This window comes from Dipodomys spectabilis, unplaced genomic scaffold, assembly GCF_019054845.1.
Source record: "Dipodomys spectabilis isolate Male_0828 unplaced genomic scaffold, ASM1905484v1 ptg000108l, whole genome shotgun sequence".
In the NCBI taxonomy this organism is placed as follows: Eukaryota; Metazoa; Chordata; class Mammalia; order Rodentia; family Heteromyidae; genus Dipodomys; species Dipodomys spectabilis.
This window is the reverse complement of record NW_024870785.1, coordinates 10,838,579-10,863,944: the sequence shown is the minus strand read 5'-3', so window position 1 is coordinate 10,863,944 and position 25,366 is coordinate 10,838,579. Positions and strand designations below refer to the sequence as shown.

The 25,366-nt window shown below is 45.1% G+C and overlaps 1 protein-coding gene across 1 annotated transcript; it reads right to left on the bottom strand.

Annotated features, from left to right (window-relative positions):
• Positions 1-3,424: 3,424 nt before the first annotated feature.
• On the bottom strand, positions 3,425-21,004 carry Tmod2 (tropomodulin 2). The gene is made up of 9 exons (XM_042687723.1): positions 20,879-21,004; positions 19,548-19,704; positions 18,310-18,432; positions 14,163-14,249; positions 13,656-13,786; positions 12,169-12,276; positions 8,540-8,683; positions 4,665-4,809; positions 3,425-3,717 (listed from the first exon to the last, which is right to left on the bottom strand). Exons 1-9 carry the CDS (start codon positions 21,002-21,004, stop codon positions 3,683-3,685), a joined length of 1,056 nt encoding a protein of 351 aa, XP_042543657.1. The 3' UTR covers positions 3,425-3,682.
• Between the last annotated feature and the right edge of the window lie 4,362 nt (positions 21,005-25,366).

Sequence of the window (25,366 nt, the reverse complement as noted above, 5' to 3'; positions counted from 1 at the left end):
CTACCTCTTGAGCCACAGGTCTACTTCAGGCTTTTTGGTAGTTAACTAGAGATGAGAGTCTCACAAACTTTCCTTTTCCAGGATGGCTTCAAACTGTGATCTTCAGATCTCAGCACCTTGATTATCCAGGATTACAAGTGTGAGCCTCCTGGGTATGCCCATGAAAAGAACTTTTACTTGCACACTTAGGGCACATAAGAGATGAAGTCTTAGGAACCTTGAGCAAAAGACTCTCAAGGACAGTGTCTAGGCTCTGAGTTCAAACCCCAGAATTAACACACACACACACACACACACACACACACACACACACACACACACACACACAAACACACACAGAGGAAGTCTTAGAGTAAATAAGTGATCAATGTATGTTTATCTTCTAATAGTTAACTTCAATGTGTAAATGTCACCTTTCAAGCTACTTAAAATACAAATAATAATATGACAAACTGATTAGTAATAAATATTTACTCCCACAGACTCTATTATACATGACCCAACCATTTTATAAGCTACAAACAGTGCTATATTTTTTGATAAGTGTCCTATTATTTTGCTTTAAATACTATCAACAATTGCTTGGAGAAAAGCAATGGGTAAGATCCAAATTTGATTTGTTTCTTGAATTTTTTTTTCCTAGGATTTGCCATTAATTGTTTAAGCCCCACACTACAGAATTGTAGAGAATATTCTGTAGAGAATATTTTCCAGAGTCAAGATTTTCTTAGAGATAAAGACAAGAGGGACCATGACAAATTCAAAGACAGAGATGGAAAGATACTCAGGAGAAATGGTTCTCCCAAGGGTAACCAAAAGATGCATATTTTTAAAATACATACATTTAAAATGTATACAATCCACCCATTGGTTACAAACAATCTTTTTTTTTCTTTTTTCTTTCCTGGGATTGGGACTTTAACTCATGGCCTTGCACACTTACTTGGACTTGTTTTGCTCAAGATTGGTGTTCTACCATTTGAGCCATATCTTTACTTCTAGCTTTTTTTTTTCTGCTGGTTGTGGGGCTTGAACTCTGAACCTGAGTGCTGTCTGTCAGCTATTCAGCAGAAGGCAAGCACTCTACCACTTGAGCCACACCACTTCTGGTTTTCTAGTGGTTAATTGGAGATAAGAGTCTCAAGGACTTTCGAGCCTGGGCTGGCTTTGAACCGTGATCCTCAGATCTCAGCTTCCAGAGTAGCTAAGATTTACAGGTGAGACACCAGCTTTTTTTTTTTTTTTTTTTTGCAGGGGTGAGGGGGTGGCTCAGGGGATGCCAGTCCTGGGACTTGAACTCAAGGCCTGGGTAGTGTTCCTGAGCTTTTGTTGCTCAAGGATAGTGCTCTACCACTTTGGACTTTTATGGAAGTTTATTGGGAGATAACAAGTTCACGAATTTCCTGCTCAGGCCAACTTCAAACCCCCATCCTCAGCCCTCAGCCTCCTGGGTAGCTAGGATTACAGGCATTAGTCACCAGTGCCCAGCACTTCCAGGTTTGTTTGTTTTTTTGTGCTGGCTAATTGGAGATTTTTTTTTTTTAATCTCACATACTTTCTTTCCCAGGCTGACTTTGAACCATGATCCTCAGATATCAGTTTGAGCCAGCGCAGCCTGGCTAATATATAGTGTTTGTTTGTTTTTTAAGGACTCCTACAAGCTGAGTCCATGTGCTTGTCAAACTAACAAGTGTAGTATATTAGTGTTTTCCCCATTAGCTTGTTGTGCTTCTAACAAGTAGCTCGAGAACTGCCAGTTACTGACCAATTGGGGCCTACCTCTGCTAGGGTCAGCAGTTTCTTTAAGCTCTGAATGTCATTGGCACAAGAGATGTCATTTTTATAAAGCTCAGGGAAAAAAAAACACAGAAAAAAATTAAAGGATGAGCTGAAGAGAAAGGAAGAAGAAAGGGAGAGAGAAGGCGGGGGGGGGGGGGGGACCCTTGGGAAATGACATACAACCTCATCACAACCCAGGCACCTGGCAAGCTAACAAATTGTGACCTGTGACAACTGTCATGTGAAAAATGCTGCTTCTATCACCTGTTGATTTAATGTCTCATCACACTGTCACACCATAACATTAAAAGATTACCATCATCATCTTAGTTGGATTTCCATGGGCTTTGTCTCAGTGGTGATATATATATATAATATGCATATATTATATATATATATTTTTTCTTCCCCCTGATCCTGAGGTTTGAACTCAGGGCCTGGGTGCTATCCCTGAGCGTTTTTGCTCAAAGAGCCTTCACTCTACCACTTGAGCCACAGCTCCACTTCTGGATTTTTGATGGTTAATTGGAGATAAGAGTCTCACAGACTTTCCTGCCTTGGCTAGCTTTGAGCTATGATCTTCAGATCCCAGCCTCCTGAGTAGCTAAGATTACAGGCATGAACAACCAGCACTAAGTGATAATTTATATTTTTTTCCCTATGTTTTCCAATGCCGGGATGGATCGTGCCATGAGGACAGAAATCTGTATAATGAATCTGAATGTTTACATTTCACCCTGTAATCTTTTTCTATATCACATACAGCAAAAATACGTGCTTTTAAAGCTTTCGGACTAATGCAACCTTGTGTGCTAAACAACCTTGGTTAAAGTGCAATCGTTATCATTTGATTTAGGAATGTACAGTTGTAAAATTCTCTCTTACTAATTTGACACTTTCCCATCATGTCTGGATAACTTTATATAGCTTTGTAAAGAATTATCCATTAGAGTCATATAAAAGATTTAATTTAGGTTAAGGAGTCAGTCATGGTAGATACAAGAATTCATTTTGCTGATCTGGCTTGAAAGTAAATTTGTGGGTTAATAAACATAGGCTAATAGTGCATGTGTCATAATGTTTTGTGTTGGGTGCTAGTACTGGGGTTTGAACTCAGTAACTTTACTCTTGCTTAGTTTTTTCTCCTCAAGCCTGGCATATACTACTTGAGCCATATCTCCCACTTCAGGCTTTTTTGCTGGTTAACTGGAAATAAAGAGTCTCTTGGGCTTTTCTGCCTAGATTGACTTTAAACTAGGATCCAAACATCTCAGCCTCCTGAGTAATCACAATGACAGTGTGAGCCACCAGTGGCCTGGCTTTCAAGAGTCATCAAGTTGTCTTATTTATGACAGTAATAACTTTCATCTTCAATTAAGTGGGCATCTGAGGGAGGAGTTGTGCTAACTGGGTCACATTTTTCTCCTCGAATGGGAAGATTGGCAATACTAACTTCTTATGCGGTAAGCAGAACACTTTGTGACTATTTAGCCTAACTCAGAGCTAGGCATGTAAACAGAGATAGGCCTCTACCAGAATCACAGTTACAAGCACATAGTGGACACTAAAATCCCTTTCAATGTTTAAAAAAGTGTGCATGAGACAAAGCAAAGAGAATCGTGTGGGATAGTGGCTTAAGTCATGTTTCAGGGTCACCACTGTCCACGATCTGCACCCGTCACCTCGTACAAATTGCTAGAGGTACAGACAAGCGAGAAAAACACTTGTATGCATCTAAGAATCCCATATCAATAAGTTATGGTCAGAAAGAGTAGCAATTAAATGATTAGTTGTATGGTTAACGGAAATGAGTGACCTTTGATCAAATGGTCCCATGGAGAGAAGAGTTTGGTTCCACTTGTCACCAGCTGCATGGTGAAAGATTCCATCTTCTCACAGACATTTACCTTCGGTCTGCTTCAACTCTCTTCTTACGAACTAGGTGAGAAACAGAAAAAGGTTGAAAGGGGTATTTCTTAAAATTCCAGACACACAAAACCAAATCTCACAAAAAGATACAAGTTATTTAATTTTTTTTTTGGTGCCAGTACTGGGGTTTGAATCCAGAACCTAGGTGCTGTCCCTTAGCTTTTTTGTTCAAGGTTGGTGCTCTACCACTTGAGCCACAACCTCCACTTTGGGCTTTTGACCAGTTAGAAATAAAGAGTCTCAGAGACTTTCCTGCCCGGGCTGTTTTTTTTTTTTTTTTTTGTCAGTCATGGGGCTTGAACTCTGGACTTGGGTGCTATCTCTGAGCTCTTCAGCTCAAGGCGAGCACTCTACCGCTTGAGCCACAGTGCCAATTCGGGTTTTCTAGTGGTTTATTACAGATAAGAGTCTCACAGGCTGGGAATGTGGCTCAGTGGTAGAGTGCTTGCCCAGCATGCACAAAGCCCTAGATTCGAATCCTCAGCACCACATACACAGATAAAGTCAGAAATGGTACTGTGGCTCAAGTGGTAGAGAGGCTCAGGGATAGTGCCCAGGCCCTGAGTTCAAGCCCCAGGACTGGCCAAAAAAAAAAAAAAATCAAGAGTCTCACAGACTTTTCTGCTGGGGCTGGCTTTGAACTGTGATCCTCAGATCTCAGCCTCCTCAGTAGCTAGGATTACAGGCGTGAGCCATCAGGGCTGGTTTTGAAGGATGATCCTCAGATCTCAGCCTCCCAAGTAGCTAGGATTACAAGCATGAACCACTTGGTGCCAGGCTGCTATGTGGAAATCTTAATGACTATTTGGAACACAAAAACTCCCATGAGTGGAAGATAAGGTGCCTTTGATGCAGGGCTTGGAGACAGCATGCTATCTGCGATGTATCTGAAGGAGAAAAGTGAATAGGCCACATGCTCTCCCCATTGCCACCGGCGCCTGTCAGGACTGCATTACCCAAGTCGTTATTCTTGGTGATGGCAGCTGCCACCCTTGTCCGGGGCCCCTGCTTGGTGAACTGGTATCCGAACTTGAGGATCCGGGAATTCTCCTCCAGCATCTGGGCCATCTCCATCTCCACAGCGGTCCCCAGCTGCTGCCTCTGGTGGCAGGTGGAAGGACCACCCAGAAGAAAGAGGAAAAGTGTTACATGTGTAGCAGAGAGCCTATCTATTGCCACTAACATGCCAAGAGGCAATAAAATAAGATAAATACAAATCTCAAACTAAAAGAGACAAAGCCACGGGAGCCATGGTCTCCTAGATAGTCATTTATGTCCTGCTCCTTAACTAGAAGCAAAATCCAGACAGAGAGCTGAATCTGCTGGTCCTACGCTAAGCAGATCATTTGTGAAGAAAAAACTGACTCCAGAAGTAGCATTAAGGTATCGTTAATATGTGGTGTTTCTAATCATCCCAGTATCAAAAAAGAGTTTAAACACAGGGTCTTTTTTTTTTTTTTTCCCTCTTTCTCTGATCAAAACTGAGGTTTGAACACAGGGCCTTGCATTTTCTTTTTCTTTTTTTTTATTTTTTGGGTCCGGTCGTGGGGCCTGAACTCTGGGCCTGGGCGCTGTCCCTCAGCTCTTTAGCTCAAGGCTAATACTCTACCACTTGAGCCATAGTGCCATTTCCGGCTTTTTTTCTTTTTGCTTACGTGGTGCTGGGGAATTGAACCCAGGGCCTCAGGCATGCAAGGCAAGCGCTCTACCACTGAGCCACCTTCCCAGCCCCGGGCCTTGCATTTTCTAGGCAGACACTTTACTATTTGAGCTATGCCCCCCTGACCTTTTACAGGTAGGGTCTCAAGATTTTTCCCAAGCTGTCCTGAGACCTTGATTCTTACTTAACACTTCCCCAAGTAGTTGAGGTTATAGACCTGAACCATTATGGAGGCCTGTCTTGTTTGTGGAAATGGAATCTTGCTAACTTTTTGCCCAGGCTGGACTTAAAGTGATCTTTCCAATCTCTGCTTTCTGAAGAGCTGGGATATAGGATATAGGATGCTTTTAAATGATGAAATTGTCTTATAGTAATCAATTCAACTGGCAAATTTCCTATTTTGGAAATTATACGCAAAGTAATTAAAGATCATCAACCAATGGGTCCTTTTCTTTCGACAGAGTCTAAGGAAGCACCAACCTGGAGAGGAAAAAACCTAAAGGAGAATGCCCAGGCCTACAGTTCAAGTCCTAGTATCAACATAAAGACAAAAACAAAAAACCTAATACTGGGCTGGGAAGGTGGCTCAGTGGTAGAGCGCTTGCCTGGCATGCATGAGGCCCTGGGTTCGATTCCTCAACACCACATAAGCAGAAAAAAATGGAAGTGGCACTGTGGCTCAAGTGGTAGAGTGGTTGCCTTGAGCTGAAGAGCTGAGGGACAGCGCCCAGGCCCAGAGTTCAGGCCCCACAACCCACAAAAAACCAACCAAACAACCAAACAAAAAAACCTAGAACCACACCCCCGAAAAGAGAGTGTGGGAGGAGGAAGTCATGTGACACAAGACATGTATCTTTCTCAGTTTGGGGCGTGTGTGCGTGTGTGCTTGTGTGTGTGTGTGTGTGTGTGTGTGTGTGTGTGTGTGTGTGTGTGTGTGCTGGTCCTAAGGCTTAAAACTCAGGGGCTGGGTGGTATGTGTGTGTGTGTGTGTGTGTGTGTGTGTGTGTGTCTGTGCTGGTCCCAGGGCTTGAACTCAGGGGGTGGGTGCTGTCCCTGAGCTAGGCTAGCACTCTACCACTTGAGCCACAGCACCTCTTTCAGATTCTTCGTAGTTAATTGGAAATAAGAGTTTCAAAGACTTCCCTGACAAGGCTGGCTTTGAATTGTAACCCTCAGATCTCAGCCTCCTGAGAAGCTAGAATTACAGGAGTGTGTTACCAGCGCCTGATTTAGATAGGTAGATAGACAGATTTTGGGGCATCCAAACATTTCTTAAAAATTGGATTAAAAAAATTTTTTTTTGCTGTGGTTGGGGCTTGAAATCTGGGCTTTGGTGCTATCCCTGAGCTTTTTTTTACTCAAGGCTAGTGCTCTACCAGTTGAGCCATAGTGTCACTTCTGGCTTTTTCTGTGATTAGTTGGAAATAAGAATCTCATAAGTCTTTCCTGCCTGGGCTGGCTTCAACCCATGATCCTCAGATCTCAGCCTCCTGAGTAGCTAAGATTACAGGTGTAAGCTTTTGGCATCTGGCAAAATGTTGGGTTTTTAAAAGAATGAATGAATCAGTAAACTTAAAAAAAAAAAAAAGGAAAAACCAGATTTCTTTTTTTTTTTTTTTTGGTCAGTCGTGGGGCTGGAACTCTGGGCCTGGGCGCTGTCCCTCAGCTCTTCAGCTCAAGACGAGCGCTCTACCACTTGAGCTACAGCGCCACTTCCGGTTTTCTGGTGGTTTATTGGAGATAGGAGTCTCACGGTCTCTCCTGCCCGGGCTGGCTTTGAACCGCGATCCTCAGATCTCAGCCTCCTGAGTAGCTAGGATTACAGGCGTGAGCCACCAGCGCCCGGCTAAAACCAGATTTCTTTAGCAGCTCCCTGGGGTTTCCTCAGTCTACATCACAGAGTTCACGCTCAGTGGGACTGGGGCTGACTCAGTGGCCTGTGGTTACTGGGGCCTGCTGGGGTGGTGCAGGCCTTGGGGGTAAGAATACACATTAGGCCTCCTGGGTTTACATAGCCAGCAGTTGGTCTCAGGGTTTCATCCAACCTGAGAAAGTTTAGAGATTATTTTCTTTCAAATTCACACACCAGGGAGGAAACTCACTTTCCTTTTGTTGTTGTTAGTCCGGGTGCTTGAACTCAGGGACGGGATGCCGTTCCTGAGGTCTTTTTGCTCAAGGGGAGCATTCTACCACTTTGAGCACAGCACCAATTCTGGTTTTCTGGTGGTTAATTGGAGATAAGAGTCTCCCAAGGACTTTTCTGCTCAGGCTGGCTCTGAACAGGATCCTCAGATCTCAGCCTCCTGAATAGCTAGAATTACAGGCACAAGCCACCAGCGCTTGGCTTTGTTTTGTGTGTGTGTGTGTGTGTGTGTGTGTGTGTGTGTGTGTGTGTGTGTGTGTGCTAGTTCTGGGGCCTGAATAACATCCCTTAGCTTTTTCACTCAAGGCTGGTACTCTACCACTTCAGTTACAACTCCACTTCTGGCTTGTTGGTGGCTAATTGGAGGTAAAAGTCTCACAGACTCTTCCTTCCCAGCTTGAGGTCTGGGTGCCACAGAAAGTGGTCGCCCTGCTTTGGCTGGGTGTGGGAGACCCGAGGAATGAGGTGGCAGAGGAGATTTTGATCCCACTTGGATTGTGACCTGCTACTTTAAACCAGATCATCATTTAGAACCCTGGCTCTTTGCAACAGGCTCGCAGCAACCAGCACCAGAATATACAAGCTTGGGTCTGCCTTTTGGATCTATTCTTTCTATTCTAGCAGTTTCCAACCAAAGACAAGAAATGTCCCCCTGCTTTCTCCTTCTGGCCAGAGTCCCAGAGAAAGGCAAAAGCAAGACTGAGAGAGCACTGGATTGAGAGGCACACTAAAAGGAAAAGATGATGGTGGTTGAACCATCTTTGCCTGTCACCATAGCGTGTGTTGTGTGTCATTAGGTCTCAGACTGACCCACTCTGCACTGTTTAACTGATAATATGCCTTGTTGTCATGAAGGAAGTTGTGAGAAATTTCAGGAAAAGCCAGAGCAGCATAAGGAATCACAGTACAACTTTGTGTTTCAGCCTGCTCTGAATATGAATATCCCTGCTCTCCTCCCTTGCCCAGCAACCCAGCTGCGCATGCACGTCCCCTACTTCCTGTGTGCCCTCGTGCTTACTCATCCTTACCTGGTTGTCAATCTTGATCTCTGTCAATGTGTCATTTTCCCTCAATGCATCCACCAGGGCCAGGATCCCAGTTCCAGTGATAAAATTGGACTCTACGTTTAGACTTTTCAAGGTCTTGTTTACTTTCAGCATATCTGCAAAAGCCTTAGCATGCAAAAATAAAAAACCATAATCATGAATTAGGGTATCTAAAGGTTGATTCAGTGAACCCCTCACATCTCCAAATAAATAGATTTTTTAAAATTATATATAAAGAAAATCATCCTTGCTAGGCACTGGTGGCTCATACCTATAATCCTAGCTTCTCAAGAGACTGAGATCTGAGGATCATGGTTCAAAGCTAGCCTGGGTAGGAAAGTCCCTGAAACTCTTATCTCCAATTAACCACCAGGAAACCAGAAGTAGCACTATGGATTAAAGAGCTAGAATGCTAGCCTTGAGCAAAAGAGCTCAGGGGACAGCACCCAGGCCCTGAATTCAAGCCCCAGGACCAACAACAACAACAAAAAAAAAGAAAGAAAAGAAAAGTAAATAAAAACCACAAACCCTTCCTTAGGTTATTCTCCTCTCCAAGGAAAAAAAATTAACTTAAAAGAACAATGAAGCCAGGCGCTTGTGGCTCACGCCTGTAATCCTAGCTAATCAGGAGGCTGAGATCTGAGGATCACAGTTCAAAGCCAGCCCCAGCAGGAAAGTTCCGAGACTCTTATCTCCAATAAACCACTAGAAAACCGGAAGTGGCACTGTGGCTTAAGCGGTAGAGCACTTGCCTTAAGCTGAAGAGCTGAGGGATAGGTCCCAAGCCCAGAGTTCAAGCCCCACGACCAACAAAAAGAAAAAAAAGTACAATGATTGCTGCAGGTACTGGTGGCTCATGCCTATAACCATAGCTACTCAACAGGCTGAGATCCGAAGATCATAGTTCAAAGCTAGCCTGGGCAGAAAAGTCCCTGGGAGATCCTTATCTCCAATTAAGCACCAGAAAACTGGAAGTGATGCTGTGGCTCAAGTGGTAGAGCTCTCGTCTTGAGCTGAAGAGCTCAGGGACAGCACTTAAGCCCAAAGTTCAAATCCCACAACCAACCAACCATGTAAGTAAATAAATAAATAAATGCATTGTTATTATGGTTTGACAGTCGTAGGGCTTGAACTCAGGGCCTAGGTGCTGTCACTGAGCCTCTTTGTGCTCAAGGCTAGTGCTCTACCACTTGAGCCACAGCAACACATCTGATTTTCTGGTGGTAAAAGTCTCACAGACTTTCCTACCCAGGCTGGCTTTGAATCATGATCTTTAGATCTCAGCCTCCTGAGTAACTAAGATTATAGGCGTGAGCCACCAGCACCCATCTAAATGCATTATTATTCTTATTGTTGTTGGTGGTGTTATTCTTATTATTCTAGGGATCAACACCAGGGCCTTATATCTGCCATATAAGCACTCTATCACTAAACTACATCCCCAGAAAGGAATGTATCAAACTTTGGGATTTTCTTTGGGTTTTAGAACAATAAAATGTAATAGCAATGAGTTTTGTACAAAAAATAAAAATTGGCAGGCAGCCAAGATCTTGCTCATTTCTTTTAAACTTGAGAAAATACTTTTCTCATTCAGAACAAAACCCTGGGCTCTATACCCCAAGTTCACTTCTGCTCAGCCAATATTTGAACATTTATTCTTGTGCCAGGGATAAGAATGGTAGTAAAACAGAGATAAGATTTCCTAAGTGTTTTGCAAATAATTAAGAGTAGAAATACATTTTTAAAGAGAAAAGTTTTTGTTTTCTGTACTCTACGGAAAGTACAATTTTCTGGGCTATTCAGATGGTAGCTACCTGAAATTTGAAGCTACTGAGACTTTGAAAAATGGTTAGTCTGAGCTGGGTGCTGGTGGCTCACGCCTGTAATCCTAGCTACTTGGGAGGCAGAGATCTGAGGATCGAGGTTCAAAACCGACCTGGGTAGAAAAGTCTGTGAGACTCTTGTCTGCAATTAACCACAGAAAAAACCAGAAGTTGCACTGTGGTATGTGGTAGTATGGTTCTTTTTTTTTTTTTTTTCCCCACTTTGGGGTTTTCTTTTGTCTCTTGGCACTCAACGGGAACAATTGTCACGCATATTCTTCAACTACCAGGCATCTGTGGCATATGGGGTACGGTGGCTCAGCCATTACAGCTGGCTTACATTTGCCATCCCGACTTGGCCTCATATGCTGTGCATTCTTAGTTAAGTTACTCAACTTCCCTAAGCCTTAGTCATCTCCTGGGGAAGATGTGATATCATCCACACCCCTTTGCCTCCGCTCAATAGAATTCTAGAAGCATCTTGTTGCCTCTGGGTTTGAACTTTAGAGAGAAAAAGTCTTCTGAAGCTTGGACTTTAGGGCTATTTTTAAATTCCCAGGCACATATCGCTAATGCCTGTAATGAACCAATTTTTCAATCTATAGGAACATTCTTTCCTGACAAGGACACAGGAACCGTCTGGGCTCAGCTTAGCCAGATATGGGCTGGACCTCTACAATCTGTCCAGCCATGTGGCCAGAGGCTTTCTCTTCAAACCCTGAAGGAGAGCAATTACGGTAAGATGTGTCAACTGGTTCTGGGTCAATAAGCATTCCTTTGATTCTATCAGCAAACCACAATTCCCTGAAAAAAAAAAAACTGAAGTGCAGAGAAGTTACTGTAGATGTTTCCAAACAGTCAAAGTAACCTGAAAAGTGTTACAAACAAAAACATTCTAGTTAATAGCACAGGAACTGGTATCAAGGCAGGGAGCTGGTAGGCCACACCTGTAATCCTAGCTACTCAGGAGGCTGAAACCTAAGGATTGTAGTTACGAGCCTGAGAGACTCTTTTTTTTTTTTTGTCGGTCGTGGGGCTTGAACTCTGGGCCTGGGCGCTGTCCCTCAGCTCTTCAGCTCAAGGCGAGCACTCTACCACTTGAGCTACAGCGCCACTTCCGGTTTTCTGGTGGTTTATTGGAGATAGGAGTCTCACGGTCTCTCCTGCCCGGGCTGGCTTTGAACCGCGATCCTCAGATCTCAGCCTCCTGAGTAGCTAGGATTACAGGCGTGAGCCACCAGCGCCAGGCTGAGCCTGAGAGACTCTTATCTCCAATTCAGCACCAAAAAGCTGGATGTAGAACTGTGGCTCAAGTGATAGAGTACCAGCTTTGAGCAAAAACACACACACAAAAAGCTCAGGGGGGGAGGGGGGTGGCGGGGGGGGGGGGGGGGGGGGGGCTGGGAAGGTGGCTCAGTGGTAGAGCGCTTGCCTTGCATGCCTGAGGCCCTGGGTTTGATTCCTCAGCACCACATAAGCAAAAAGAAAAAAGACGGAAGTGGCGCTGTGGCTCAAGTGGTAGAGCGCTAGCCTTGAGCTGAAGAGCTGAGGGACAGCACTCAGGCCCAGAGTTCAGGCCCCATGACTGGACCCCCCCCAAAAAAACAAAAAACAAAAAACAAAAAAAGCTCCAGGACAATGCTTTAGGCCTTGAGTTTAAGCCCCAGTATGAACACCATCAAATAGAATAAGTTGAACAGATCTAGATTGTCAATGGAGAAAATAACATATAAAGAGCCTCCGGTGAATTCCGACACTTCATGTTGAGTTTCTAAATGTTTAACTCACCATGGCCACGGGGTCGTTGCTGCGAGTGGCAGCCAGGCTAAACTTTCTCACGTGACTGTTGGTCTCCAGGGCCTTCGCGAATTCCTTCAGGGTTGGAATCGGAATGTTCTAGCATACAGAAGACAGGGATAGGGGATAACCATTGGATAGCATACCCATCCCAACATTACATACATACAACTTTTGCCAGGCGCCTGAGGCTCATGCTTGTAATCCTAGGTACGTGTAAGAGGCTGAGAACTGAGATTGGAGTTCAAAGCTGGGGTGGGCAGGAAAGTCAGTGAGACTCTTATCTCTAATGAACCACTAAAAAGCAGGAAGTGGTGCTCTGGCTCAAGTGGTAGAGCGCTAGCCTTGAACACTCAGGGACACACCCAGGCCCTGAGTTTAAGCCCCAGGATTGCTACCCAGAAAAGAAAAAAAGAGAACAACTTATTATTGTTTTGGTTTTCTGATCAAATCCAAGATATTATATATACATATACTACATAATGAAGTATTATATAATAAATATATATACTAAGCAAGTGCCCTTCCATGAGTTACACTGAAAGCTCCTCCACAACTTTTAAATGCCATATAGAGCTGGGCACCAATGGCTCACACCTGTAATCCTAGCCACTCAGGAGGCTGAGATCTGAGGATCACAGTTCAAAGCCAGCCTGGGAAGGAATGTCCATGAGACTCTTATCTCCAATAAACTACCAGAAGTGGTGCTGTGGCTCAAGTGGCAGAGCACTAGCCTTAAGCTGAAGAGCTCAGGGACAGCCCCCAGGCTCAGAGTTCAAGCCCTATGACCGGAAAAAAAAGAAAAAAAAAAATACAGTATATGTTTAGGTGGCTGAAGTCATGTTCCTCTGTGCGAATAGCACCACCTAGTGTCCAAGAAGGGCACTGGACACTATCTCTAAGAATTATATGCAGGGGGCTGGGAAGATAGCTCAGTGGTAGAATGCTTGCCTGGCATGCATGAGGCCCTGGGTTCGATTCCTCAGCACCACATAAGCAGAAAAAACTGGAAGTGGCACTGTGGCTCAAATGGTGAAGTACTCGCCTTGAGCTGAAGAGCTGAGGGACAGCGCCCAGGCCTGGAGTTAAAGCCCCATGAATGACAAAAAAAAAAAAAGAATTATATGCAGGGGCTGGGAATGCAGCTTAGTGGTAGAGTGCTTGCCTAGCTTGCACAAAGCCTTGGGTTCGATTCCTCAGCACCACATACACAGAAAAAGCCAGAAGTAGTGCTGTAGCTTAAGTGGTAGAGTGCTAGCCTTGAGCAAAAGAAGCTCAGGGATGGCATCTAGGCCCTAAGTTCAAGCCCCAAGATCGACAAAAAGTAAAATCAAATATTTTCTTTGAGACCCACTTCTTTATAGAAGGATATCATGTCTCCGAATCAGTGACTACAACAGACTGCCATTTCCTGGGAAAGCAGACGCCAGTCAGCCAGCTGACCTCACGCTCGGCTGAGCCAGACACCAGTAACATACCTTGATGTTGTTGAGGTTGACTTCTTGCAGGCTGGGGTCATTGGCCTTGATCTGCTGCAGACTGGCGTCCACATTCGTGGGGTTGGGTGGTTCTTCAAATATTGGCTTCACTTTTTCACCTTTGACCACATCTAGAACACAAGTCTTACTTATTTCTTTATTTATTTTGTATGCTGGTACTGGGGCTTGAACTCAGGGCCCTGTGCTCTCACTGGTTTTTCTTTTGAACTGGGATCCTCAGATCTCAGCCTCCTGAGTGGCTAGGATTACAGGCGTGAGCCCCTGGCATTCCACTCCCATGCAGCAGTTTTTATTGACTTTTCCTCCCCGTTTTCACAGAACAATTCTACTAAGAAAGTGTGTTCTGGAAAAACTATGGGCTGGCACTAGCTGCCCTGAGACTGAGCCCCCCATTTTCTGCTTCTCTACTCTGGCTCCATTGTTCTGAACCCCAACAAGTCACCAGGCCCCTCTCCTCCTGGAGGTCCTGCATCCCACGGGACTTACTCCTCACAGGCCCCTTGCCGCCTTTGCTGTTGGTTGTTTCTTCATCAAACTTTGGATTGTTGAGCAAATTGTGGACTCCAAGGACAGCTAAAAACCAAACCAACAACGTGGAAGGAAGCATTACATTCAGAGAAACTCATTAGCATATTTACAATCTTAATTTACCCTTGAATTATTCTCTCTCTCTCTCTTTTTTTTTATTTTGGTCAGTCTGGGGCTTGAATTCTGGGCCTGGGCGCTGTCCCTCAGCTCCTCAATTCAAGGCTAGCGCTCAACCACTTTCAGCCACAGCACCACTTCCAGTTTTCTGGCGGTTTATTGGAGATAGGAGTCTCATAGACTTTTCTGCCTGGGCTGGCTTTGAACCCTGATCCTCAGATCTCAGCCTCCTGAGTAGCCTGTAATCAGGCATAGGCTACCAGCTCTCAGCTCTATAATTATTTTAAGTTATTATTAGCCATCTAAGTTTGAACTCAGCACTGCGTGTGTTAGACTGATGCTCTACCACTTGAGCCAGAACCCAGTCCTGATTTTTGCTGGTTCATCGGAGATGGAGTCTTACAACTTGTCTGCCTGGACTTGCTTCAACTGTGATCCCCTGGATGTTTATTCAGTCACCTGAGTAGGGAGGATTATACATGTGAGCCACCAGCTCTTGGCCTTATAATTCTTTTATTATTTCTAGTATTAGGGCTTGAATCAGGGCCTGAGTGCTGTCCCTTAGCTTCTTCCCTCAAGGCTAGTGCTCTGCTAGTTGAACCACACCTCCACTTCCAGCTTTTTGGTGATTGATTGCAGGTAAGAGCCTCACAGACTTTCCTGCCCTAGCTGGCTTGAAACTGTGATCTTCAGACCTCAGTTTCCTGAGTGGCTGGAATTACAAAGCATGAACCACTGGGGCCCAGCTAATCATTCCATATCTTTTAAGAGGAGATGGAGTCTCAGGATTTTAACTTGATAGAGATTACTATATAATAGTTAGTGCACCATTTATATTAGCAGCACAAACAGATAGATTGTGATCCTCTTCATCTCTCAATGCAACAAGAAGTTTCCTTTCTGGTGCTCAGAATCCCAGGGTGGGGCAGAAAAGTGACCTTAGCAGCACAAGGTTAATTAACCAAGCATGTTGTTTCTCTCCTGTACTATGTTGAACTTGCACTAGAGGGCAGTATAGCACACAGAAAAATCACACTGGGGCAGGCTAAAATCGATTTGCTAGGCAAATCCCAGGTGAGAGGCAGTAAACTCTGAGTCCCCATCAGTTCTACTGTAAGCTACATATTAAAAAAGGAGGCAGCACAGAAAGAAACCAGGTGGGTATGGTGGTTTATGCCTGTAATCCCAGCACTCAAGAAGTAGAAGCAGGAGGAGGAGAATTTGAAGTCAGCTTGGGTTATATGGCAAGTCTCTGTCTCAAAAAAGCTAAGGACTATGAATATAACAGTGGTAGAGTGCTTGCCTAGCATATATAAGACCTCAGGTACAACTGGAATAATTAATAATAATTAATAATAGAATTGTTGGATGCTAATGAATCATGCCTATAATCCTAACTACTCAGGAGGCTGAGATCTGAGGATCACAGTTCAAAGCCAGCCTGGAAGGAAAGTCCGTGAGACTCCTATCTCCAATTAACGACTAGAAAACCAGATGTGACACTGTGGCTCAGGTGGTAGAGCATTCACCTTGAGCTGAAGAGCTGAGGGACAGCGCCCAGGTCCCGAGTTCAAGCCCCATGACCAACAAAAATAAAATAAAAAAAGAAATAGAGCAGTCAGCTAGAATTTGAATCCTGATTGTCACACATTAACTTGGTATAGCTTGGGAAACTTACTAAATAAATGCCTGAGTCTGTTCATGTACCAACTAAACTAATGTTCATAATGCTAGCTCAACTGTTTGAGACAGGGTTTCATTCAGTATTCCAGGCTGGCTTCAAATTCACAATCCTATTGCCTCAGTTTCCTGAGCTACTGGGTTTTTGTCGGTGATTGTGGTGGTATGTTTTTTGGTTTTTGTTTTAGATAGAATCTCACTAACTGTTTTCCCTGGCTGATGTCAAATCAAGATCTTCCTCTACCTCTTGAGTGGCTGGGAATAGAGTCATAAGCCACCTAATTTGACCCTAAGTTGTAACTTTTTTTTTTTTTTGGTCGGCCGTGGGGCTTGAACTCTGGGCCTGGGTGCTGTCCCTCAGCTCTTCAGCTCAAGGCGAGCGCTCTACCACTTGAGCTACAGCGCCCCTTCCGGTTTTCTGGTGGTTTATTGGAGATAGGAGTCTCACGGTCTCTCCTGCCCAGGCTGGCTTTGAACCGCAACCCTCAGATCTCAGCCTCCTGAGTAGCTAGGATTACAGGCGTGAGCCACCAGTGCCCGGCTCTAAATTGTAACTTTTGTTTTATAGGTTTCCTGTGAATTTGGCCTCCATTACCCGGCTCCAATCTGGATGCTTGAATTAATCTCTACACAACTGTGGCTAAGAGCTAGCCTTGGATGGAAACCACATTTAGAGAGGCTAGCCTGGGATGCTCTGTCTTAAGAGAATAATTACCATTCCCCCTGAGATGTAGAACGGGCCTGCCTCTGGCACTTCCTGTCTAATCCTCAGTGGCTGTTGGCCAACTACTTCCAGAGATTCTTCCAATTTTCTAGATTGACTCTGGAGCAGGTCACTCCATCCACAGCCAGGTTCCCCTCCAGAACTTTTGGGGAACTCCAGACATGGGAGAGAGGCTGAGTACCCACAGATCATTAGTCCAGTTGGATCATCTCTCTGTTTGATTACATGGATTTGAGGATCTAGCCTGTTTGGAATGATGGGTGTTTCTTTTTTTCTCTCCTCAGGCATTTTCCTGGGAATTTAAGTCCGGCCCTGCATTCTCCCTTCAGCCAACCGCAATAGAAATCTCGGACCACCCTTGGGAGTAGCAGTAACCAATGATCTATCTCTCCACAGAAACAACAGGGCTAAGCCACTCTGTATCTGCCAGGTGTCTCTTCCCCGGGTACCTCGGTGCGGCCAATTCTCCAGGGATGTTCAAACATGTGGAATTAACCACTGACATCATCCCAGAAGGAATGAAAATGTGCTTTATCTGAGCACTGGTGGCTCACACCTGCAATCCTAGATACTCAGGAGGCTGAGATCTGAGGATCATGACTGGAAGTCGGTCTGGGTTACAAAGTTCTTGAGACTGTTATGGCCAATTAATCAGCAAAAAGCCTGAAGTAGAGCTGTGGTTCAAGTGGTAGAGTGCCAGCCTTGAGCAAAAAAAGCTAAAGGAACAGTGCCTAGGCCCTGAGTTCAAGCCCCATATTGGCATGTGCATGCACGTGTGCACACATGCACACGCGCGCATACACACACGCACACACACACACACACACACACACACACACACACAAAGCTGGATGCCAGTGGCTCACACCTGTAATCCTAGCTACTCAGGAGGCTGAGATCTGAGGATCGAGGTTCAAAGCCAGCTCTGGAAGGAAAGTTTGTGAGACTCTTATCTCTAATAAGCCACCAGTAAACTGGAAGTGGCGCTGTGGCTCAAGTGGTAGAGTGGTAGCCTTGAGCTGAAGAGCTGAGGGACAGCGCCCAGGCCCAGAGTTCAAGCCCCACGACCAACAATAACAACAACAAAAAACCAAAAACAAGAATAAAAACCAATCTAAGGGCTGGGAAGGTGGCTCAGTGGTAGAGTGCTTGCCTTGCATGCATGAGGCCCTGGGTTCAATTCCTTAGCACCACATAAGCAGAAAAAGCCGGAAGTGGTGCTGTGGCTCAAGTGGTAGAGTGCTGACCTTGAGCTGAAGAGCTGAGGGACAGTGCCCAGGCCCAGAGTTCAGCCCCATGACCAACCAAATACAAAAAACAAAAACAAAAACAAAAAACAATTTAATCTGAAAGCTCTTGGGGAACCAAAGGGCTGTCTTTTTATCCTCCAAGTTCCCATAATTTTTTCTTGATTTTCTCTCGGTAGCCATTTTGGAGAATGGGCACTAAATGAGCATTTTACAGCGAAGTGTTTCAGAGTGGTTCAGTCACCAAGTCTCACAGCTACACAGCGGCTGAGTCTGTACCAGACAAAGCTAGAAGCCAGAAGTGCCTGGAGGGCCCGGAGCCTGCGGGAAGACTAACCTGCCAGGTCGTAGAGTTCAGTGTCAGAGGCACTGGCCAGAGCTTCTTCTAGTTCTGGGTCCAAGGTCACTTTTTCTTCTTTATGAGTTTCTACAGGCTTTTCTTTGGGTATAAAGACTCTCCCTTTAAATCAGAAGAAAAACAAAATATTATGTACTCCTACAGGAAGTACACAGTACAGCAGGCTCTAGCTTATAATCCTAGCAACTCAAGAGCCTGAGATCTGATGATCGAGGTTCAAAGCCAGCCTGGGCAGATAAACCAAAGAGACTCTTTTCTTTTCTTTTTTTTTTTTAACTGGTGCTGAGGCTTGAACTCTGGACCTGGGCACTGGATTATTTGGAGATAACAGTCTCAGACTTTCCTGCCCAGGCTGGCTTTGAGCCACGATCCTGAGACCTCAATCTTCTGAGTAGCTAGGATTACAGGAGTGAGCCACTGGTGCCCAGCTAATAATTATATTTTAATCCTATCTTTTTTTTTCTTGTCGGTTGTGGGGCTTGAACTCAGGGCTTGGGTGCTGTACCTGATCTTCTTTGTGCTCAAGGCTAGCGCTCTACCACTTGATCCACAGAACCACTTCTAGTTTTTGAGTGGTTAACTGGAGATAAGGGTCTCATGGGGACTTTTCTGCTTGGACTGGCTTCCAACTGCCATCCTCAGATCTCAGCCTCCTGAGTAGCTATGATTACAGATGTGAGCTACCAGTGCCCGGCTCCCAAAGACATTCTTTTTTTTTTTGGTCGGTTGTGGAACTTGAACTCTGGGCTTAGGCGCCAAAGACATTCTCTCTCTCTCTTCCTTCCTTCCTTCCTTTCTTTCTTTCTTTCTTTGTGAAAATACCATACAGAGGGGTTACAATTACATGGGCAAGATAATGAGTACATTTCTTATCAAGCATTGTTGCCTCCTCCTTTGTTTCCCCTTCCCATCTCCCACCCCTCACCCCCTCCCCAAAGACATTCTTATGGTCAATTAACTCCCCAAAATCTGAAAGTGGAGCTGTGGATTTTTGCTGATTTACTGGAAATAAGATACTCCTGGACTTTGCTGCCTGGGATGGCTTTGAACCATGATCCTCAGATCTCAGCCTCCTAAGTAGCCAGTATTACAGGTGGGAACTAACACCTAACTCAGCCATAATGTGTTAAGATATGGTAACCAGTTCATCAGCTCAGTTCCAACTTCCAGATCAGGACCCCTCTCCAATGCAACATGGTAAGACTAGCTTTCCTGACCTTTCTTTTCTCCAGTGAAGGGCACAACATCTTCCCGGTCTTTCTGTTCCAAAGCCTCCTTCTCCAGGTACATGAGGAGGTGCTCCCGGTCAAATGGACCAGTGGCCGCTTTCTGTGTCTGGTCCTTCTGTCGGAATCCAGCCGGAAGTGTTGCACTCTGACAAGACAGAGGTTGAGCAGAAGGATGGATGTCTGTTGAATTGACCCTCTGTTACTTCCGTGTGTGTGTGTGTTTGTGTGTGTGTGTGTGTGTGTCTGTGTGTGTGTCTGTGTGTGTCTGTGCACACTCACACTAGTACCAGAGCTTGCACTCAGGGCCTTGCAATCTAGCTTTCTTACTCATGGCTAGTGTTCTACCACTTGAACCATGCCTCTAGAATTTTTTTTTTGCTGGTTAATTGAAGATGGAGTCTCAAAGAGTTGTTTTTTTGCCAGACGAGCATGGTAATCCTACTTACTCAGGAGGAGATCTAAGGAAGCCAGCCTAGGCAGAAAAGTCCATGAGAGGGGCTGGGAAGGTGGCTCAGTGGTAGAGCGCTTGCCTTGCATGCCTGAGGCCCTGGGTTTGATTCCTCAGCACCACATAAGCAAAAAGAAAAAAAAAAAGCCGGAAGTGGTGCTGTGGCTCAAGTGGTAGAGAGCTAAGCTTGAGCTGAAGAGCCGAGGGACAGCGCCCAGACCCAGAGTTCAAGCCCCATGACTAACAAAAAAAAACCCACTCATAAAGAAATTTAGAAAGTGGAGCTGTGGCTCAAAGTGGTAGAGGTAGAGTGCTAGTCTTGAGCAAAAAAGAGCTCAGAGACACATGTAGGCCTTGAGTTCAAAACCCCTCAGCCAACAACAAGAAGAAAAAGTAATTCAGAGCCCCATTTAAATCTATTTGATATTAGATTTATAGTCATTCTAATCTATTTTCATACGATTGTCACAGATTTCAAGTTATTTTCTGTATTATGGCAGACGTAGAGGTATCGTTCAAGTGGAAGAATGCCCAGCCTTGAGTGACAATGCTAAGGAAGAATGAGAGGTCCTGAGTTCAAGTCCCAGTACTGCCCCCTTCCCAAATGCATTTGAGGTTAAAAAAATGTATTTGAGGTTAGTAGATTACTTTGCAAATCCTTTCTTTCCCTAAGTTAGATTAATGTTTTTCCTCAATCAATGGGGGGGAAAAAATCCTCATTCACATGGAACTGATAGCTAAGAAATACATTTGCAAACTTCTCCATGAATTTGTCAAAGTAAATGACCGAGGACCAAGGAAGGAAGAATGCAGAATTCGCACTCAGAGCCGACGGATTTGTGCCACTCCACTCTGATTCCACGTCACTCACCTCAGGATCAAGGTCATCGAGGACATTTTCCAAATGTTTCAGTTCCTCTTCTGACAGTTTGCCAAGGAGCTCATCTTCATCGATGTTCTTGTATTTCTCCAGCTCCTTTTGAAAGGGGAGCGCCATTTTGATTCATGCGCTCCTCCCTCGCACCAAGTGCTTCCAAAGTGATCCTTCACAGCTCTGCTGAAGACACAGAAAGACTGTTGGAAGTTTTGTCTACGCAGATTCACCCATGGGACCCCCTGTTAGGGAGATTTCGGGACCAGCACACTGAAAGGTAATATCCCTTTTGGTTGTCAGAGCAATGGCCATTTAGGAGGTCAATAAATCTGATTTTTCTTTGGTCAGTTGTGGGGCTTGAACTCAAGGCCTGGATACTGTCCCTGAGCGCTTTCCCTCAAGGCTAGCACTCTACCACTTTGAGCCACAGCACCACTTCTGCGTTTCTGGTGGTTCATTGGAAATGAGAGTCTCATCGACTTTCTTGCCTGGGCTGGCTTGGAACCTTGATCTTCAGATCTCAGCCTCCTAAGCAGCTAGGATTACAGGCATGAGCCACTGGCACCAGCTAACTAATTCTGATCTTTACAGTGTCGCCGCAAGGAAGCCTGTTCAGAGACTGGCAATGCCCCCCCTATCTCCCCACTTTCCAATGATGATTCAGATGAAGGTGGCCCCCATGCTGAGCAGGAGGTCATAGGGCTAGGATGTGTGTGTGCCTGGCTTTCTGCGTCCAGAGTATTGAGTGCTTTTCCACCAGGCCGCTTTGCCTTCCATCCTTTCTGAGAGCAAAACAGAGATCAACAATGCAGTAATTGTAAGGCAGTTGTGAGCCGCACACTTGCCTCTTTGCAGGGAGAGAGAACTGTGAAGAATACAAAATGGGGTCCATTCAGGGAAGAGAGTTCGGGAGATCCCAGTGAGAAAGCTTTTGCCTAGTGACCGCCCTGCATAGTGACCAAGTGACACTCTGAAACGCTCCCACCTGACCAAGCAACTTCTTTCTCTTTTCCCTTTATTTGCCATTGTATCTCTATTCTCATTTCCTTTAGTTCTCTTCTTCTTTTGGTGCTAGTCCTGAGGCTTGAACTCAGGGCCTGGGTACTGTCCCTAAGCTTTTTTTTCCTCAACCCTAGCACTCTACCACTTGAGCCACAGATCTACTGCTGGCTTTTTGGTAATTAAATGGAGAGAAGTCTTACAGCCTTTCCTGCCTGGCTGGCTTTGAACCATGATCCTCAGATCACAGCCTCCTGAGTAGCTAGGATTATGGGCATGAGCCACCAGCATCCACTAGTCTTCCTTGTAAGCTTCAATTTCTGTATTCCAGCAAAAAACAAACAAAAGGGCTTATGGGAATATAGTGTACCTCAATGGTAGAGTGCTTGCTAGAATGAGAAGCGCTCTGTGTTGGGGTTTGATCCCCAGCACTAGAAGGAATGAAGGGGATGAGGGAGGGAGGGAAAGGAAGGAAGGAAGAAAGAGTTTGCTGGCTGCCAGTGGCTCCCACCTGTCCATAACTCTCAGGAAGCTGAGATCTGAGAATCAAGGTTTGAAGCCAGCTCAGGCAGGAAAGTCTTGTCTCCAATTAACCAGCAAAAAATCAAGAAGTAGAGCTGTGGCTCAAGTGGTAGAGCACTGGTCTTAAGCACACGAAGTGCAGAAACAGTGCCCTGGCCCTGAGTTCAAGTCCCAGGAAAGAAAGAGAAAGAAAGAAAGAAGGAAAGAAAGAAAGAAAGAAAGAAAGAAAGAAGGAAAGAAAGAAAGAAAGAAAGAAAGAAAGAAAGAAAGAAAGAAAGAAAGGAAGGAAGGAAGGAAGGAAGGAAGGAAGGAAGGAAGGAAGGAAGGAAGGAAGGAAGGAAGGAAGGAAGGAAGGAAGAAAGGAAGGAAGGAAGGAAGAAAGAAAGAGTTTGCTGGCTGCCAGTGGCTCCCACCTGTCCATAACTCTCAGGAAGCTGAGATCTGAGAATCAAGGTTTGAAGCCAGTCCAGGCAGGAAAGTCTTATCTCCAATTAACCACCAAAAAATCAAGAAGTGGAGCTGTGGCTCAAGTGGTAGAGCACTGGTCTTAAGCACACGAAGTGCAGAAACAGTGCCTTGGCCCTGAGTTCAAGTCCCAGGACAAAGAAAGAAAGAAAGAGAGAGAGAAAGAAAGAGAGAAAGAAAGGAAGGAAAAGAAAGAGAAAGAAAGAAAAAAAAGAAAAAGAGAAAGAAAGAGAGGGAAGGAAGGAAAATAATATACTATTTAATAGCATCAAAGATGCATAATTTATCATACATAATTTCCTGAAGTTGAGATGTTTCTCAGAACTGATGCTATCATACAAACACTATAGCTTCTGTTCTTGTGCAGTTTGTGAGCATCCTGTGTTTCTCCCTGGGAAGTTGGCAGCAGAACTACATGGAATGCCCCGCTCTGTTCTCATGGCCTGTGTGCTCTGCTTGGAACTGGGCTCAGATTCAGCTCTACAGGATGCCCGATGTCAGAGGTGAGTGAAGCCTTCACCGTCTAATCAAATAACACTGCTGGCTCTTCTCCTATTTTTCTTTTTCTGCCAGTCCCAGGCCTTGTGTTCTTGCTTAGCTTTTTCACTCAAGGCTGGCATTTTACCACTTGAACCACAGCTCCACTTCTGGCTTTTTTTGTGTGGATAATTGGACATAAAAGTCTCATTGGAGCCAGGTGGCAGTGGCTCACGCTTGTAATCCTAGCTCCTCAGGACGCTGAGATCTGAGGATCACGGTTCAAAGCCAGCCCAGGCAGGAAAATCCGTGAGATTCATATCTCCAATAAACTACCAGAAAGCCGGAAGTGGCGCTTTGGCTCAAGTGATAGAGCGCTTGCCTTGAACTGAAGAGCTGAGGGACAGCGCCTAGGCCCAGAGTTCAAGCCCTGTGACCAATCAAAAAAAAAAAAAAGTCTCATTGCAGGGGAAGGGGCTGGGAATGTGGCTTAGTGGTAGAGTGCTTGCCTAGCATGCACAAAGCCCTGGGTTCGATTCCTCAGTAGCATATAAACAGAAAAGGCTGGAAGTGGCACTGTCAAGTAGTAGAGTGCTAGCCTTGAGCAAAAGCAGCTCAGGTTCAGTGCCCAGGCCCTGAGTTCAAGTCCTAAGACTGGCAAAAATAAAAAATAACAAGTCTCACGGACTTTCCTGCTCAGGCTGGCTTCAAACCACAATCCTCCTATCTCTGCCTTCTGAGTAGCTAATAATATAGGTGTGAGCCACTGGTGTAGGCTGTAGTTTTTCACCTTGAAGCAAACATAGATCCACTACAAAGAAGACTGAAACATTCTCATAGCTTTTAAAGGCCAACCTCAGGGGGTTTGTTTTGTTTTCCAGCTCAGGGCAGGCCTGCTGTATCCCCCTTCCCCAAGCCCTGCCAGGGGTTCATACTTGTTTTCCTCCTGTCAGGGATGCTGCAATGGAAAGTTTGTCCAGCTGCAGCCACGCCTCCCACAGGGTGTCGGTCCCATAGCAAGCACTCAATGCGCAACCAGATCTGATGCACGCAGGGACATCAGACACGTGCTCAAACAGGCGGCCAGCAGCCCAAGTGAGCATGCGCACAGAGCTGCCCAGGATAATGGAAAATAGGACCTGAGCTGAAAGGGGGAGGGGGGGAGGGAGTGATGCCTCAGGCTCTTAAATAGCTCTTCCTGTTACCCAGAAATTTAAGGCAAGGCTTGAGAAAGGGGGGGAAAAATCGAGGGGCTTTCTTTGCTTCTCTCGCTCCTACTTCCTTTATGTATCAGTACTGTAAAGGGTGAAAATTAGATGCATGCAACATGAACCAAGACAGCCCTTCGCTCCTGCAAAAGCCAAGAGCCAATGCCCAGTGCTGATGACACATGCCTAAGAGCATGATTTTAAGATAGCCAAAATCTGAGAAGGTCCATCTCCAAAATAACCAGCAAAAAAGTTGGACAGTATGTGTGGCTCAGGTGGTAGAGCACCAGCTGAGCAAGCTCAAGGCCCTGAGTTTCAAACCCTAGTACTGGAAGAAAAACAAAATAAAACACAAAAACTGTAGGGGCTAGAGGAGTAACCAACCAATAGCTAGTAATTAGTAGAATATTTGCCTAATAAGGCTCTGAGTTCAATCCCTGGAGAAAAACAAACAAATTTCACCATGTACACTTTCTTTTGTCATTATTCTCTAAAAATGCGGTGGAATTACTTCCATAGCATTCCATCGTATCAGGTATAAGTTACCAGAGATGATTTATTACAGTATATGGGAGAATGCAAATACTATGCCATTTTATAAAAGAGATTGAGATCTCCTGATGGAAGGGTCCGGGAACCAATTCCTTTGGGGGTACTGAGATACTTTGAAATGGGTGCTAGGGATGGGATCTCTATGGAGCCTCTCACATCTAGTCTTTTTGCTGGTTAACTGGAGAGTGGCTTAGGTTTTCTTGCCCAGGCTGCCTTGGAACCATGATCCTCCTATCTCAGCCTCCTGAATAGCGAGGATTAC

Coding starts and splice junctions, on each gene's coding strand:
- Tmod2 (XM_042687723.1), bottom strand. CDS start 21,004: ATGGCGCTCCCCTTTCAAAAGGAGCTGGAGAAATACAAGAACATCGAT. Junction 18,433..19,547: donor CTTCACTGGAGAAAAGAAAG/GTCAGGAAAGCT, acceptor TCTGATTTAAAG/GGAGAGTCTTTATACCCAAA. Junction 8,684..12,168: donor GCAACGACCCCGTGGCCATG/GTGAGTTAAACA, acceptor TTGCATGCTAAG/GCTTTTGCAGATATGCTGAA.